Here is a 13,927-nt window from a genome sequence, read left to right on the forward strand (position 1 = left end):
TTTGTAATTCCAAAAGATAACAATGACATTGGCAAGTTTTTTTTACTTTTCTATTCGCCCCTACAATTCACTGCAAAACGTGGATAGCATCTACACCATATCATGATGGACATGTAATGTATGTATTGGTAGGGGTAGACTCACATCAGTTATAGCTTTCTTAGCTTTATCTTCTGCATTTCTGCATTCTTGAATGGACTCCTCTACTTCATTCTGCATATGAGTCAAATCAGTCTCCAGCTTTTTCTTCTGATTAATGAGGCTTGTATTCTGCAAATAGATAGCTATTAGAATATGGGATACAATCCAATGCAATAGGCCATATAAAAATCATGGTAGGCCATTGTGTAATGCAAAGTTTCAGAATTTCTGAATACATTTTGTGTTTCATTTCTTCACAGATTTCATGATCTCTGCCCTAATGGGTTATTCTGGTAAGATGTTATCACTTATCCACATCGATCATCAGAGCAAGGGACTTCTATCTCCCATTGCGCATGCTCGGCCAGCCCCCAATTCATTCTCTAATGGGGCGCCGTAGAAAGCCAAGTACCGCGCTAGGGCTGTCTCTCCTAATCAACAATTGGTGCGATGTACCTATTAAATAAAAATGTGCTTTATAGGCTACACACACATATAACGTGGCTAAAAAACATTTAAAAATGCTATTTACATAAGGTAAAAATTCTAAACTATAGTTATCACCTAAGGAATTTCTTAGAATATAGTGTAATAATAATTCTCAGTACAAAATGACATCAAATAAATTGTTGAAGAACATTAATTGGCGACCTGTGAATGAAGCAAGTTGACCCTTTCGGTAGCTTCTAGAAGTTCCTGCTCTGCCAGTTTCCTGGCACGTTCAGTTTGGTCCAGAGCTCCCCTCAGTTCATCTAGCTCAGCTTGCAGCAGAAAGCTCCTTCTCTCGCTGACTGCGGACTGTTCCTTAAGGTCCTCAGTAAGATGGATCGAATCATCTAGCTGGACTTGATAATCCTAAAGACATCACATGACTGATAACTAAGTCTAATAAATGGACTAAGACAAGAATCAAACATTCAATCAATAGGCAAAAATGTTAGGATTAATAAAAGAAATGAAACCATGCACCGTACACAAGTTGTAGCTCCTTAGTGATTTTGTAAACACTAAAGACACAATAGAGGGAATATATCGGTTGCTTTTGTGCCATTCTTTAACTAGCTAGCAGTGGATGGCGCTCTGCTGCTCGTGGTACACCTGGATCAAGTCAGCTACCCGTAGTCATATAGTATAGGTATAGTACACATAGTATAGGTATAGTACATATAGTATAGGTATAGTACATATAGTATAGGTGTAGTACATATAGTATAGGTGTAGTACATATAGTATAGGTAAAGTACATATAGTATAGGTGTAGTACATATAGTATAGGTGTAGTACATATAGTATAGGTATAGTACATATAGTATAGGTGTAGTACATATAGTATAGGTATAGTACATATAGTATAGGTGTAGTACATATAGTATAGGTATAGTACATATAGTATAGGTGTAGTACATATAGTATAGGTATAGTACATATAGTATAGGTATAGTACATATAGTATAGGTGTAGTACATATAGTATAGGTGTAGTACATATAGTATAGGTAAAGTACATATAGTATAGGTGTAGTACATATAGTATAGGTGTAGTACATATAGTATAGGTATAGTACATATAGTATAGGTGTAGTACATATAGTATAGGTATAGTACATATAGTATAGGTGTAGTACATATAGTATAGGTGTAGTACATATAGTATAGGTATAGTACATATAGTATAGGTGTAGTACATATAGTATAGGTATAGTACATATAGTATAGGTGTAGTACATATAGTATAGGTGTAGTACATATAGTATAGGTATAGTACACATAGTATAGGTATAGTACATATAGTATAGGTATAGTACATATAGTATAGGTGTAGTACATATAGTATAGGTATAGTACATATAGTATAGGTGTAGTACATATAGTATAGGTGTAGTACATATAGTATAGGTATAGTACACATAGTATAGGTATAGTACATATAGTATAGGTGTAGTACATATAGTATAGGTGTAGTACATATAGTATAGGTATAGTACATATAGTATAGGTGTAGTACATATAGTATAGGTATAGTACATATAGTATAGGTGTAGTACATATAGTATAGGTATAGTACATATAGTATAGGTGTAGCACATATAGTATAGGTGTAGTACATATAATATAGGTGTAGTACATATAGTATAGGTGTAGTACATATAGTATAGGTGTAGTACATATAGTATAGGCATAGTTCACATAGTATAGGTATAGTACATATAGTATAGGTGTAGTACATATAGTATAGGCATAGTTCACATAGTATAGGTATAGTACATATAGTATAGGTGTAGTACATATAGTATAGGTGTAGTACATATAGGTATAGTACATATAGTATAGGTGTAGTACATATAGTATAGGTATAGTACATATAGTATAGGTGTAGTACATATAGTATAGGTGTAGTACATATAGTATAGGTATAGTACATATAGTATAGGTGTAGTACATATAATATAGGTGTAGTATATATAGTATAGGTATAGTACATATAGTATAGGTGTAGTACATATAGTATAGGTATAGTACATATAGTATAGGTGTAGTACATATAGTATAGGTGTAGTACATATAGTATAGGTATAGTACATATAGTATAGGTGTAGTACATATAATATAGGTATAGTACATATAGTATAGGTGTAGTACATATAATATAGGTGTAGTACATATAGTATAGGTATAGTACATATAGTATAGGTGTAGTACATATAGTATAGGTGTAGTACATATAGTATAGGTATAGTACATATAGTATAGGTGTAGTACATATAATATAGGTGTAGTATATATAGTATAGGTATAGTACATATAGTATAGGTGTAGTACATATAGTATAGGTATAGTACATATAGTATAGGTGTAGTACATATAGTATAGGTGTAGTACATATAGTATAGGTATAGTACATATAGTATAGGTGTAGTACATATAGTATAGGTGTAGTACATATAGTATAGGTATAGTACATATAGTATAGGTATAGTACACATAGTATAGGTATAGTACATATAGTATAGGTATAGTACATATAGTATAGGTGTAGTACATATAGTATAGGTAAAGTACATATAGTATAGGTGTAGTACATATAGTATAGGTGTAGTACATATAGTATAGGTATAGTACATATAGTATAGGTGTAGTACATATAGTATAGGTATAGTACATATAGTATAGGTGTAGTACATATAGTATAGGTGTAGTACATATAGTATAGGTATAGTACATATAGTATAGGTGTAGTACATATAGTATAGGTATAGTACATATAGTATAGGTGTAGTACATATAGTATAGGTATAGTACACATAGTATAGGTATAGTACATATAGTATAGGTATAGTACATATAGTATAGGTGTAGTACATATAATATAGGTGTAGTACATATAGTATAGGTATAGTACACATAGTATAGGTATAGTACATATAGTATAGGTGTAGTACATATAGTATAGGTATAGTACATATAGTATAGGTGTAGTACATATAGTATAGGTATAGTACATATAGTATAGGTGTAGTACATATAGTATAGGTGTAGTACATATAATATAGGTGTAGTACATATAGTATAGGTGTAGTACATATAGTATAGGCGTAGTTCACATAGTATAGGTATAGTACATATAGTATAGGTGTAGTACATATAGTATAGGTGTAGTACATATAGGTATAGTACATATAGTATAGGTGTAATACATATAGTATAGGTATAGTACATATAGTATAGGTGTAGTACATATAGTATAGGTATAGTACATATAGTATAGGTGTAGTACATATAATATAGGTGTAGTATATATAGTATAGGTATAGTACATATAGTATAGGTGTAGTACATATAGTATAGGTATAGTACATATAGTATAGGTGTAGTACATATAGTATAGGTGTAGTACATATAGTATAGGTATAGTACATATAGTATAGGTGTAGTACATATAATATAGGTGTAGTACATATAGTATAGGTATAGTACATATAGTATAGGTGTAGTACATATAATATAGGTGTAGTACATATAGTATAGGTATAGTACATATAGTATAGGTGTAGTACATATAGTATAGGTGTAGTACATATAGTATAGGTATAGTACATATAGTATAGGTGTAGTACATATAATATAGGTGTAGTATATATAGTATAGGTATAGTACATATAGTATAGGTGTAGTACATATAGTATAGGTATAGTACATATAGTATAGGTGTAGTACATATAGTATAGGTGTAGTACATATAGTATAGGTGTAGTACATATAGTATAGGTATAGTACATATAGTATAGGTGTAGTACATATAATATAGGTGTAGTACATATAGTATAGGTATAGTACATATAGTATAGGTATAGTACACATAGTATAGGTATAGTACATATAGTATAGGTGTAGTACATATAGTATAGGTATAGTACATATAGTATAGGTGTAGTACATATAGTATAGGTATAGTACATATAGTATAGGTGTAGTACATATAGTATAGGTATAATTCACATAGTATAGGTATAGTACATATAGTATAGGTGTAGTACATATAGTATAGGTGTAGTACATATAGTATAGGTATAGTTCACATAGTATAGGTATAGTACATATAGTATAGGTGTAGTACATATAGTATAGGTGTAGTACATATAGTATAGGTATAGTTCACATAGTATAGGTATAGTACATATAGTATAGGTGTAGTACATATAGTATAGGTGTAGTACATATAGTATAGGTATAGTACACATAGTATAGGAATAGTACATATAGTATAGGTGTAGTACATATAGTATAGGTATAGTACATATAGTATAGGTGTAGTACATATAGTATAGGTATAGTACATATAGTATAGGTGTAGTACATATAGTATAGGTATAGCTCACATAGTATAGGTATAGTACATATAGTATAGGTATAGTACATATAGTATAGGTGTAGTACATATAGTATAGGTATAGTTCACATAGTATAGGTATAGTACATATAGTATAGGTGTAGTACATATAGTATAGGTGTAGTACATATAGTATAGGTATAGTTCACATAGTATAGGTATAGTACATATAGTATAGGTGTAGTACATATAGTATAGGTGTAGTACATATAGTATAGGTATAGTACATATAGTATAGGTGTAGTACATATAGTATAGGTGTAGTACATATAGTATAGGTATAGTACATATAGTATAGGTGTAGTACATATAATATAGGTGTAGTACATATAGTATAGGTATAGTACATATAGTATAGGTATAGTACACATAGTATAGGTATAGTACATATAGTATAGGTATAGTACATATAGTATAGGTATAGTACATATAGTATAGGTGTAGTACATATAGTATAGGTGTAGTACATATAGTATAGGTAAAGTACATATAGTATAGGTGTAGTACATATAGTATAGGTGTAGTACATATAGTATAGGTATAGTACATATAGTATAGGTATAGTACATATAGTATAGGTGTAGTACATATAGTATAGGTGTAGTACATATAGTATAGGTATAGTACATATAGTATAGGTGTAGTACATATAGTATAGGTATAGTACATATAGTATAGGTGTAGTACATATAGTATAGGTGTAGTACATATAGTATAGGTATAGTACACATAGTATAGGTATAGTACATATAGTATAGGTATAGTACATATAGTATAGGTGTAGTACATATAATATAGGTGTAGTACATATAGTATAGGTATAGTACACATAGTATAGGTATAGTACATATAGTATAGGTGTAGTACATATAGTATAGGTGTAGTACATATAGTATAGGTATAGTACATATAGTATAGGTGTAGTACATATAGTATAGGTGTAGTACATATAGTATAGGTATAGTACATATAGTATAGGTGTAGTACATATAGTATAGGTATAGTACATATAGTATAGGTGTAGTACATATAGTATAGGTGTAGTACATATAATATAGGTGTAGTACATATAGTATAGGTGTAGTACATATAGTATAGGTGTAGTACATATAGTATAGGTGTAGTACATATAGTATAGGCATAGTTCACATAGTATAGGTATAGTACATATAGTATAGGTGTAGTACATATAGTATAGGTGTAGTACATATAGGTATAGTACATATAGTATAGGTGTAGTACATATAGTATAGGTATAGTACATATAGTATAGGTGTAGTACATATAGTATAGGTGTAGTACATATAGTATAGGTATAGTACATATAGTATAGGTGTAGTACATATAATATAGGTGTAGTATATATAGTATAGGTATAGTACATATAGTATAGGTGTAGTACATATAGTATAGGTATAGTACATATAGTATAGGTGTAGTACATATAGTATAGATGTAGTACATATAGTATAGGTGTAGTACATATAGTATAGGTATAGTACATATAGTATAGGTGTAGTACATATAATATAGGTGTAGTACATATAGTATAGGTATAGTACATATAGTATAGGTGTAGTACATATAATATAGGTGTAGTACATATAGTATAGGTATAGTACATATAGTATAGGTGTAGTACATATAGTATAGGTGTAGTACATATAGTATAGGTATAGTACATATAGTATAGGTGTAGTACATATAATATAGGTGTAGTATATATAGTATAGGTATAGTACATATAGTATAGGTGTAGTACATATAGTATAGGTATAGTACATATAGTATAGGTGTAGTACATATAGTATAGGTGTAGTACATATAGTATAGGTGTAGTACATATAGTATAGGTATAGTACATATAGTATAGGTGTAGTACATATAATATAGGTGTAGTACATATAGTATAGGTATAGTACATATAGTATAGGTATAGTACACATAGTATAGGTATAGTACATATAGTATAGGTGTAGTACATATAGTATAGGTATAGTACATATAGTATAGGTGTAGTACATATAGTATAGGTATAGTACATATAGTATAGGTGTAGTACATATAGTATAGGTATAGTTCACATAGTATAGGTATAGTACATATAGTATAGGTGTAGTACATATAGTATAGGTGTAGTACATATAGTATAGGTATAGTTCACATAGTATAGGTATAGTACATATAGTATAGGTGTAGTACATATAGTATAGGTGTAGTACATATAGTATAGGTATAGTTCACATAGTATAGGTATAGTACATATAGTATAGGTGTAGTACATATAGTATAGGTGTAGTACATATAGTATAGGTATAGTACACATAGTATAGGAATAGTACATATAGTATAGGTGTAGTACATATAGTATAGGTATAGTACATATAGTATAGGTGTAGTACATATAGTATAGGTATAGTACATATAGTATAGGTGTAGTACATATAGTATAGGTATAGCTCACATAGTATAGGTATAGTACATATAGTATAGGTATAGTACATATAGTATAGGTGTAGTACATATAGTATAGGTATAGTTCACATAGTATAGGTATAGTACATATAGTATAGGTGTAGTACATATAGTATAGGTGTAGTACATATAGTATAGGTATAGTTCACATAGTATAGGTATAGTACATATAGTATAGGTGTAGTACATATAGTATAGGTGTAGTACATATAGTATAGGTATAGTTCACATAGTATAGGTATAGTACATATAGTATAGGTGTAGTACATATAGTATAGGTGTAGTACATATAGTATAGGTATAGTTCACATAGTATAGGTATAGTACATATAGTATAGGTATAGTACATATAGTATAGGTGTAGTACATATAATATAGGTGTAGTACATATAGTATAGGTATAGTACATATAGTATAGGTGTAGTACACATAGTATAGGTATAGTACATATAGTATAGGTGTAGTACATATAGTATAGGTATAGTACATATAGTATAGGTGTAGTACATATAGTATAGGTATAGTACATATAGTATAGGTGTAGTACATATAGTATAGGTATAGTTCACATAGTATAGGTATAGTACATATAGTATAGGTGTAGTACATATAGTATAGGTGTAGTACATATAGTATAGGTATAGTTCACATAGTATAGGTATAGTACATATAGTATAGGTGTAGTACATATAGTATAGGTGTAGTACATATAGTATAGGTATAGTTCACATAGTATAGGTATAGTACATATAGTATAGGTGTAGTACATATAGTATAGGTGTAGTACATATAGTATAGGTATAGTACACATAGTATAGGAATAGTACATATAGTATAGGTGTAGTACATATAGTATAGGTATAGTACATATAGTATAGGTGTAGTACATATAGTATAGGTATAGTACATATAGTATAGGTGTAGTACATATAGTATAGGTATAGCTCACATAGTATAGGTATAGTACATATAGTATAGGTATAGTACATATAGTATAGGTGTAGTACATATAGTATAGGTATAGTTCACATAGTATAGGTATAGTACATATAGTATAGGTGTAGTACATATAGTATAGGTGTAGTACATATAGTATAGGTATAGTTCACATAGTATAGGTATAGTACATATAGTATAGGTGTAGTACATATAGTATAGGTGTAGTACATATAGTATAGGTATAGTTCACATAGTATAGGTATAGTACATATAGTATAGGTGTAGTACATATAGTATAGGTGTAGTACATATAGTATAGGTATAGTACACATAGTATAGGAATAGTACATATAGTATAGGTGTAGTACATATAGTATAGGTATAGTACATATAGTATAGGTGTAGTACATATAGTATAGGTATAGTACATATAGTATAGGTGTAGTACATATAGTATAGGTATAGCTCACATAGTATAGGTATAGTACATATAGTATAGGTATAGTACATATAGTATAGGTGTAGTACATATAGTATAGGTATAGTTCACATAGTATAGGTATAGTACATATAGTATAGGTGTAGTACATATAGTATAGGTGTAGTACATATAGTATAGGTATAGTTCACATAGTATAGGTATAGTACATATAGTATAGGTGTAGTACATATAGTATAGGTGTAGTACATATAGTATAGGTATAGTTCACATAGTATAGGTATAGTACATATAGTATAGGTGTAGTACATATAGTATAGGTGTAGTACATATAGTATAGGTATAGTTCACATAGTATAGGTATAGTACATATAGTATAGGTGTAGTACATATAGTATAGGTGTAGTACATATAGTATAGGTATAGTACATATAGTATAGGAATAGTATATACTGTTGACTTGTGAATTGCTTGTGGGAAAGGCCACTATATCATATAAAAACTGTTATGAAAAAAAGTATAGGACATATTTCAGCCTGTCCAATAAGCCATTTACAACTTTTAGGTGGAATGGAGAAAAAAAAATTCTACTACTGTTGTTCGTTTTTTTACGGTGTTTACTGTGCAGTAAAAATGACATGTTAATTGTATTCTGCGTGTCAGTAACAATATATCAAATTTATACCAAGTTTTTTATGCTTTTTTTCAATGTTTTACTAATTTTCAAATATTACAAATTTGGTTCTTGTCACCACATTGTAAGACCCATAAATGCTTTGAGACTAAGAGTGCTGTATGTAGTTTTTATACACCAATAATCGGTGTATACTTATATATAGACCAATAGTTGTAGTATATATACTAAGTGCAGCACTCTTTTAATCACAACACCTAGATCTTATGATAACCAGCGAGATCTCATGGGTTTTGGGCAATATTCACACATCATGTGACATGTCCTAGTGCTGTCCATTTTTGTCTCGGACAGCACGTGGACCCATAGTGTTTCATTGTTCCATACACACATCAATTTTAAAAACAGTGTCCCTGATCCATGTGACTCACAGCAGGTCCTATTCTCATCCAGTTTGCGGCTCAGACTCGACCATTACACTGTATTGTGGCACAGGGCGGTAGCCGTGGGTGAGGTACTCGTGTACTATGCCCCGGCACGCTACAGTAAAATGGGGGTCCATGTGGGTGACTTCAGCTGGCCAGGATCAGATGTTGTCGAATTCAGTAAGGGAGACCATTGTCTTTTACTAAACAATAACGTAGGGAAGAGTACATACAGTGGATAGCGGGTGCAAATCTTAATGGATTTTTCATGCACATTCTTTCTTTCCTTCCTAAACTCCCTGTGTTCTGCCTCAGTTAGATCCTCTGCCTTCACCATAACCCAGCACAGTGCTTCGGGAGCTCCCCTTGTCCCCAATAACGGCACTACAGTCCAGTAAGCGAGAGTCCTATTTCTCCACCTGCAGTTTCGCATCCTTTTTCCCTTAGGGCAGCTACTTATGCCACTATGGCCATTACTTAGCTTCTCTGCTTGGCGAGACACCTTGGAACTACCACAAGGGGCACTGTCTTCGTCTCGCATTCCCTGCTCTGGTTCACCCTGTTACCTCTTTGGCTTGCAAATTTGAGACAATCCCGCTAGGCCTCTTGCCCCAGATCCTGTCTCCAAGGAATCACTCACTCTTTTTATCACTTTTCCTCATCCCTACTCTGGATCACGCTATGATCAGACCATAGGTCTCCTTCTGCTGCACGCTAGACCCTATCTGCCTTTCTGACAGGAAACTCCCTCTGTCCCTTCACTTTAGCCCCTTCCACTCTGGGCTCATCCCGAACATTAACTATCTCTCCCTGTTAACTACCTAGTGCTGGGCAGCACACTACTCTATGACTAATAACACGTATCACTAAACATACTACACATCACATCATATTACATTAATACATGTCTTCAAGAGGGAACGTGGGCAAAACTTCCATCTTCCTACAACACTCTGAAGATTCAGATGAATAACGGAAGACCAAGAGTTGTCTGTGTGGAAAATGAATCGCGAACAGCACATAAACCAATGTTAGTGAATGGATTACTTCACATGAACGATTTTCTACAGGGACCAATGGTCTGTGTGAAAAATATAGCTCTACTCTGATCCGTTTTTCAGATGAAACGCATCTATATATTTCAATGGGTGCGTAAAAAAACGATGCCATATGGCTGCTATTCATATGGCTGCTATTCATATGGCGTCCATTTTTAATTGATCTAATGCAATTATTAATATAGGAAACTGTATTTAGCCTTGTATAATTTTTTTAATTATTGATGTTTAAAAATGGATGTCAAAAACGGTCATACGAATTTCATACGGAAGACAAACTAGATTAAAAAAAATGGTCTGTTTTACCTGAAAGAAAAACGGACAATTTTTTATATGCTGCTGGGAGGGGTAAGCAAGCAGCACTGTGCATGTTGGGACCCCATTTCTGCAGCAAGTCAAACCCTTTCCATAGTGAGTGTCATACAAATAAGGGTTTTTTATATGATACATTTACAGATGTGTTAATTTTTATAGGGCTCACTTTTTTTTTAAATAAAATAAAGTCAGGAAGGTAATAGGTCCTCTTAACGGGATTGTGCAGTACTTAGACAGCCCCTTCTTATTTTCTGTATTCCCTCCTGTAAAAAAAAACAAAAAACAAGTTCTCACCGCTCGCATCGGTGCCATTTGAGTGATATCGGTGCCGGGTCTGCTGGCTCTCATGTAAAATAATTGTGTCACATGAACTGTACAACTAATCGGCCCAGGAAAGTGTGAAAGCTGCAGCCCATTCATGGCCGTTAGTTTGCTGTAGCGCTCACGTAGCATATCAATATAACGCAAGCACCATCAAACCCAGCACCAACATCACTGGAACGGCAGAAAGGCAAGTGGGTGCGAGCCTTTTTACATGGTGGAAAACATTTAAGAAGGGGGGTTGTCCAAATGGTGGGCAACTCCTTTACGTTTCGCCCATCTGTAATAATCTTTATTAATCTCAATTTCATTTGAGACATATTTTATCTATTCAGAAAGCATAACTACCTATTACTAGTATATTATACCATATTGTCTCCTCACACACTTAGCTGCTATTCCCCTGCCACAATACCTTCATCTGCGCTTGTAGGTTCCGCATGGCTTTTGTTGCCTCAGTTGCTTGCCGAGTTGCATGACTTAACTGAATTTCCATTTCATTCAGATCTCCTTCCATTTTTTTCTTAAGTCGGACTGCCTCATTTCTACTTTTGGCTTCTGAATCCAAGTTAGACTGCAATGACTCAATCATACGCTGTTGGTTTCTCCTGGTTTTTGTAAAATACATTAGAAGTGAATATAAGAATAATAACTTAGGTCTCTAAACAGTTTTACACTAATATAATTAGGCTATGTTCACACCATTTTCTTGGCCTACGTTTAACATTTACGCTGGGACAGTTCTTAACATACATGGTAACGTGTCCATTATTGCCAGATTGAGGGAAAGGAAAAGTCTTTTAGCTTCTCTCTGGCTGGTTTATGTTTGTATAGCTGTAAAGTAGGTTTGGAAAATCATAGCATACTTCACTTTTTTATTGTGCCGAATCAACTTAAAAAATGTATCCATTAAACAGTCTGTTTTAATGAATAATTGAATGCCCCATAAAATACACATTTCGGAGCATCTTTTCTTAGAACGCTATCTTGTGTTATTCCTTCTAGAAATGCCTGAATAAATTGACATCTGGGTATTACCAGCTGGGGGCATGTCCCTACAAACCCTGACATTGTCCAATCAGTGCTGACGTCAATCTGTGAGGGACACACCCCTTTGATAAGGAGAATGGTAACACCCACTTGTCAGTTTATTCATAAATATTTAAGCAGAATTACAGAGGAATAGCATAGCACAGAGAGGGAAATCATCAAGGACCTTATGCTACTTTTATGGTGACAATTTGCTAATGATGGTGCATAGCATATTTGCACAATAATTTGCTATTTTTCACACATCTCACCACTTTTGATAAAGGAGATTAGCTGCAGAGGGACAGGCCTAACAAGGACAGGCAGATTTCCCATCACTAGTACACGCAATTGCAGCAAATATTTTGTGGTGCTAGTAGATGTGCCAACATTTATTGAGAAGCAATAAATTACACTTCAGCACACTAAAAATGGAATCTTTCAGCAGGTTTTGGTAGCCCATCTGAGAGCAGCATGATGTAGAGGCAGAGACACTGATTCCAGCAATATATCACTGTCTGGGCTGCTTGCTGCAGTTTTGATGAAATCTCTGTTTTATCTGTTGCAAATCTAGCAGTTCTCTGAATGCTGAGCTTTGTATAACCCCACCCCCACACCACTGATTAACAGCTTTCTGTGTACACTGTTCATAGGCAGAAAGCTGCGGTGGGGTGGGGTTATGCAGAGCTCATGAATATGCTTGACCACCTCACAGCAGGTTTACTAGTGCTCTAGTGATAAAACAGTGATTTGATTGAAACAATACCAAGCAGCCAAGTAACACATCACTGGAATCAGGGTCTCTCTGCCTACATTATGCTGCTCTTAGATTAAATGCCAAAAACCTGGTGACAGATTCCCTTTAAGCTTAAGATTGGCACATTAAGCAAATTCCACCCAGTGTTGTAAGAAAAATATGGCGAATCCATGTGTTTACTAAAATAAGACATGTCATGAGAGATGCCAGCTCCTCCTAAATATACCTGCTGAATGACAGATTCTCTGTAAAACTGACTATTTACCATAAGCAAACTTCAAAGTTCATCGTTCATCAAAATTTCTACTATGAAGGTTGTTTGCTTAAAATAAGACAGGACCAGATAATAATCTTTTTTGAAGTGAAATTTGGTCCAGTGAGGAGAGAATTTACATGAATACTGTAAAGCGAGAATCCATTGACATATAAATCAGTGACAGATGGGGGCTCATGTATGAAAATGACTACAGGTATTGGTTGTAGAAACTTAAAATTTTAAATGCAGGT

At 32.9% G+C, this 13,927-nt stretch overlaps 1 protein-coding gene across 1 annotated transcript in view; it reads right to left on the reverse strand.

The window, feature by feature from the left end:
- Positions 1-13,927, reverse strand: part of MYH15 (myosin heavy chain 15) — a 109,774-nt gene that overhangs the window by 10,403 nt on the left and 85,444 nt on the right. Inside the window, exons 35-37 of the mRNA XM_073669088.1 lie at positions 12,050-12,242; positions 793-996; positions 145-270 (exon numbers count right to left, since the gene is read on the reverse strand). Of these exons, the coding sequence (XP_073525189.1) occupies positions 145-270; positions 793-996; positions 12,050-12,242 (523 nt within the window). The remainder of the gene's footprint in view (positions 1-144; positions 271-792; positions 997-12,049; positions 12,243-13,927) is intronic.

The sequence above is a fragment of the Phyllobates terribilis genome, unplaced genomic scaffold (genome assembly GCF_046119375.1).
Source record: "Phyllobates terribilis strain yellow unplaced genomic scaffold, ASM4611937v1 Scaffold_2__4_contigs__length_985480577, whole genome shotgun sequence".
NCBI lineage: Eukaryota > Metazoa > Chordata > Amphibia > Anura > Dendrobatidae > Phyllobates > Phyllobates terribilis.